Here is a 5,193-nt window from a genome sequence, read left to right as displayed (position 1 = left end):
AGCTACGCTTTGGTGTTACGAGAGAGAGAGAGAGAGAGAGAGAGAGAGAGAGAGAGAGAGAGAGAGAAGAGAGAGAGAGAGAGAGAGAGAGAGAGAGAGAGAGAGAGAGAGGAGAGAGAGAGAGAGAGAGAGAGAGAGAGAGAGAGAGAGAGAGAGAGAGAGAGAGAGAGAGAGAGAGAGAGAGAGAGAGAGAGAGAGAGAGAGAAGAGAGAGAGAGAGAGAGAGAGAGAGAGAGAGAAGAGAGAGAGTTGTTTGTTGGTGTTGCATGCAACAGCTACTCTTCCTGCGTGTGGGTGTGAAACTTTTTATTTCAAGTGTGAAAAACGCCACAGGTTCCCCCAGCCATTACACCAGTCCCCATGCCTCCTCCCCCCAACTCTCTGTTCCTCTGCTTGCCTCCACTCTGACTGACATCACTGGAGTTTCCCAGAAGCTACATGTGTATATAACAGCAGCGCTCAGAGTATCAATCAATCAAACACAGCAACAGCAGGAGCATCACTACCTTCAAGAACAACCTCTAAGAAGAGTGCTGGAGTTTAGCACTACATTTTTACAAACTTCTAGACCGCAAAAGAGCTTAACTGGCACTTGAACTCTCTTCGAATACTGCCTTGGCTTAAGTAGGTAAAGGAAGTCTCTACTCCAGGATCCACCGAAAGTTCTACTAAAACGATGGAAGGTGATTGCAGCAGAGTGACCGTAGACATGGAGAATGGCCCTGTGTACCCGTCACCGACCGTGACCCTGGTACGGGAGAAGTCCACACCACAGTGGAGGCTGTGTGGTGCCCTGTTGGCAATGGCACTGTGTGTCTCAGCTGCACTTTTCATTACCTGGCATGCCAAGGTAAGAATATACATTTTATTATTATTTATTATTATTAACGGCAAAATGTCTCGTTAAATCGATCTGAACTCCTATGATGTGTTAACATCGAGAGTATTTCATCAGCAATTTGATCAATAAAAATGTACTTTCATTTTACATGTATTTTACCTTGCAATTATTTATATGTATTTATTTACTATACAGCTATATCACTATATATCTATGCATAACTTTGTATTTATTTGTATCCTCTGTAAATCTCTGTATGTCTCTGCTTTAGCTCAGTATATTTCATATCTCCTGATGAGCATCAATATGAAACCGATCACAGGACTAACTCTTACTTTATCTCTGTTTCACGTTTCCTCAGACACAAGATCCCAACGAGAAAGCTGATGGTGAGTTCACATCCCTTTTTTTCTGTCACGTTCTACTGCTGGTGCTATGTTGTTATAATATTATATATACATATGCTGCATTCTAAATAGCATCCTATTCCTCTTTTAGTGCACTACTTATGACCAGAGCCCTATCGGGGCCCCCCTATCGGCCCTGGTCAAAAGTAGTGCACTATATAGGGAATAGGGTGCAAGATACATTCTTGCAAGCTCTTAAAACCTCTCATGTGTAGTTAGCTTGAGAAGATTCCCAGCTTGTGAAAAGATGTCACCGTTTCTAAATCTCCATGTGCCTTCCGTCCTCAGGACTTCCGCTTACGTTGAGACAACTCTCTGGAAACAGAAAGACTGCCATTCATTTAGAAGGTAAGAGCACACTATCCAGTAAGGCATTCGATGCCTGTCTGTACCCTCAAATAAGACCCTATTCCCTATATTATAGTGCACTAGTTTTGTAAGGGGATCGAATGCCATTTGAGACACAATGCATTCAGCACAAAAGCGTTAGTCATTTCAACAGCACTGTAGAACTGGAATGAACTTCTCTGCACGATGAATAGTCTGGAAATACACTATGTAAATGTACTATATGCAAATCAATTCACACTTGACCCTTTGAAATGGGATGCTGTGAATGAATCAAGCCTGTTTGACATACGATATATGTCAAGACATAACCTTCATCTCTTTTTGAAACTGCTCATTTACAACTTGCCTCAATAGAGATGGTGAGTCAATATCTACAGTGAATTATATTCATGTCCAACCTCTCTCTCTCTCTCCTCCCTTCCCATTTTAGGTGAATACAACGCCAATGGAGGATACAAGTCCTCAGTGGAGTGGACAGATGACGAGGGCCAGGAATTCTCACAGGGGGGTCTTGAACTCAACAACAACGAAATTGTGATTCCCCAGAAGGGCCTATACTTCATCTACAGCCAGGTCTCTTTCCACGTCAGCTGCAAGGCCGACCGCAAGCACCCTAACAACCAGGACATGGTTCACCTGAGTAACACGGTCACGCGCTGGTCCCCAAGCTACGGCACCGAAGACGACAAGGAGTACCAGACGCTGCTCAACTCTGTACGTACCGTGTGTAAGAAGTCTTCCAACAACGAGGCTGCGAGTGAAGGGAAATGGTATAATGCAGTGTATGTTGGAGCAGTGTTCAGCCTGGAGAAGGGAGACAGGCTCCGGACGGCCACAGAGAACAGGCTTCTGCCCTATCTGGAGAGTGGCGATGGGAAGAACTTCTTTGGTGTGTTCGCCTTGTAAGACAGACCAAAATGGCTGACGACAGAGAGGAAGGCTGTGTCCCAAATGCCAACCTATTCCCTATACTTTTGACAAGAGCTCTACGGGTGAATTATATACAGGGAATAGGTCCCCATTTGGGATGCAGCCACAGTGTGAGAGAAAATGTAGCTAATTACATGAAGAAGAAGAAGAAGAAGAAGAAGAAGAAGAAGAAGAAGATACGAGAAGGTTACCTGATAGGAGTCGGGGCCGGTTCATCTACTGAAGTTGACTGAGGTTAAGGCATTGTTGTTTTATGTTAAAGCCAATGCTTTTATACTCTTCTGTCAAAGATGAGGAATTATACGCCTGAGTACCAGTCTGTTTGTGCCATCATACCACTTCTTGCCTCCCTTTGACATGCCAAACATTGGCTTGCAACGACAGCATGGAGTAGTCAAGAGCACAAACAGATCTGGGACCAGGCTAGAGGAATTATACCAACCTATGTAAACTGTAGCAGTTTATATATACTTGGGGTTTATTGTATAACAGATGTGTTACCGTGGTGTTACCATGGCAGCATCTTTCTATAATGTTAAAGTACTATGTACTGAACTAGTGTTACTCTCAGGACCTGCTGCTGAATTACCATCCACAGCACTCAAACCAACCGTGTTATATCCTTTTATCTGAAGGAATTCTGACGACGATTCAATGTATTTTTAGCATTTTGATATCGGCTGCTACATCTTATTGAGAAGTTAAAATAGTTTCTAATTGATTCTGAATGTCTTCCTCTTTTTTATTCATATAGCTATTATTATTTCTAATTTATTTGTTCATTATAGTTGTATTGTTGTCTATTTATATATTGTTATTTAAATGGAATTTGACCATATTTATTTAATTTATTTAATTTATTTGAAGTGTCTAATACCTAATTGTTATGTTATTTAATTGCATTTTATAGAGTAATTTTATTGTATTTATTTATTTAACTTGTGCTGTTGAGTCAATACCTCAATAAAATTATAAAGAAAAAAACATTTATTGTATGTGAATCAATTATGATCATTCATGAACAGTTTATGCAACATCGACTTTACATCCCTTAATGATAGTCACTATTTTGAGATTCTATAGCCACGCTTTTTTTTTCCAGAAACAAATAAAAGTGTTGGATCTTTTACAAAAGGGATTTCATAACTGGTCTGATGACCGTACTCTAAGCGTCTTTAACTGATGCTGAACTGGGAAAAACCTTATCAATCGTGATCGAGTCATAGTATCTATTTCTATCAGCTCGACTTCCTAAAAATAGTTATTTCTTTCATGGAATGATTAACGCTTCTGTTGATCTTATCTCATTTGTATTAGCATACATTTGCAACGGCACCTTGACTAAAATAAACTCACTGGCTGTTTCCATTGCAGTCACTTCCTCAACAGCAAATGTGGTTAGTGACAAGGGTAACTCCCTCTGCTAATGGAGCCATGACTGATAAGCGTAGGAGTTAGCAACAACGACACCACAAGCCGAGTGGGGCTACTGGGCTTCTTTTGCTGATAATTATCCCACGCTTTTCCTCCTCCTCCTCCGACCCATCTCCTCCTGCACCTCCGACCCATCCCCTCCTGCTCAGACGCATCTCCTCCTAATCCGACCCATCTCCTCCTAATCCGACCCATCTCCTCCTAATCTGACCCATCTCCTCCTAATCCGACCCATCTCCTCCTGCTCAGACCCATCTCCTATTTAATCCGACCCATCTCCTCCTAATCCGACCCATCTCCTGCAACACACCATAACCACTTTCATTCCTGCTACCAGTCACTTTTCAGCCCTGTTTCCATGTATATGCGCCTATCACGCCTACACTGAAACACACACACATGCTACTGCCATACTGTTTACTATTAGTATTAATTATTCTGCTACCCCTGGCTACATTTCTCCTAATCCCTGGCTACATTTACATATCTACCTCAATTACTCCAGTATCCCTGTACATGTAGTCCTGGCATCCTGGATATAGCTTCCTCTCTGTGGCACTGAACCTTGAACTTGTATATAGCTTCCTCTTTCATTTCTTATTTCTTGTGTTAAAAAATAAACAATATTAGTTATACTATTTTGATATTGATTACTGCACTGTTGGGTAGGTCTTACAAGTTAAGCATTTGTCACGTTCTGACCCTAGTTCTTTTGTGTTTTCTTTGTTTTAGTGTTGGTCAGGACCTGAGTTGGGGTGGGTTCTATGTTTTCTGTTTCTATGTGGGGTTTTCGTATGGCCTGATATGGTTCTCAATCAGAGGCAGGTGTTTGTCATTGTCTCTGATTGGAAACCATATTTAGGTAGCCTGTTTTCTGTTGGGGTTGTGGGTGTTTGTTTTCGTGTGAGTGTTTGTTGCCACACGGTACTGTTTCGGTTTCGTTCATGTTCACATTTATTGTTTTGTATTTCATAGTGTTCAGTTTATGGACACTTACCACGCTGCGCATTGGTCTTCCGATCCTGCAAACTTCTCCTCCTCAGATGAGGYGGACGACAGCCGTTACAGAATTTCACTGTTCTTGTGCATGTGACTCAAAATTCAAAAAGGCACTCGCACATCTGAGCAATCTTTTTGCAGGTGCCATGGTAACAGTTGAACAAGATGAAGGAAAAAGAGCTCTGGCGAGTTTTTTTTTTTTTATTCACAAAAGCTCTGACGAAGGCCGTGA

The 5,193-nt window shown here is 41.8% G+C and overlaps 1 protein-coding gene across 1 annotated transcript; it reads left to right on the top strand.

Annotated features, from left to right (window-relative positions):
* Positions 1-434: 434 nt before the first annotated feature.
* Positions 435-3,423, top strand: tnfa (tumor necrosis factor a (TNF superfamily, member 2)). The gene is made up of 4 exons (XM_024139369.2): positions 435-849; positions 1,202-1,229; positions 1,536-1,595; positions 2,029-3,423. Exons 1-4 carry the CDS (start codon positions 676-678, stop codon positions 2,502-2,504), a joined length of 738 nt encoding a protein of 245 aa, XP_023995137.1. The 5' UTR covers positions 435-675; the 3' UTR covers positions 2,505-3,423.
* The last annotated feature ends 1,770 nt before the right edge of the window (positions 3,424-5,193 follow it).

The sequence above is a fragment of the Salvelinus sp. IW2-2015 genome, unplaced genomic scaffold (genome assembly GCF_002910315.2).
Source record: "Salvelinus sp. IW2-2015 unplaced genomic scaffold, ASM291031v2 Un_scaffold1785, whole genome shotgun sequence".
Lineage (NCBI taxonomy): Eukaryota > Metazoa > Chordata > Actinopteri > Salmoniformes > Salmonidae > Salvelinus > Salvelinus sp. IW2-2015.
The sequence above is the reverse complement of the archived record's forward strand: the minus strand, read 5'-3'. Positions and strand labels throughout refer to the sequence as shown.

Excerpts from the sequence above, each read along its gene's own strand:
- tnfa (XM_024139369.2), top strand. The coding sequence starts at position 676 with ATGGAAGGTGATTGCAGCAGAGTGACCGTAGACATGGAGAATGGCCCT. Across the intron at positions 850-1,201 it reads TCATTACCTGGCATGCCAAG|ACACAAGATCCCAACGAGAA; the intron begins GTAAGAATATAC and ends ACGTTTCCTCAG. Across the intron at positions 1,230-1,535 it reads TCCCAACGAGAAAGCTGATG|GACTTCCGCTTACGTTGAGA; the intron begins GTGAGTTCACAT and ends TTCCGTCCTCAG.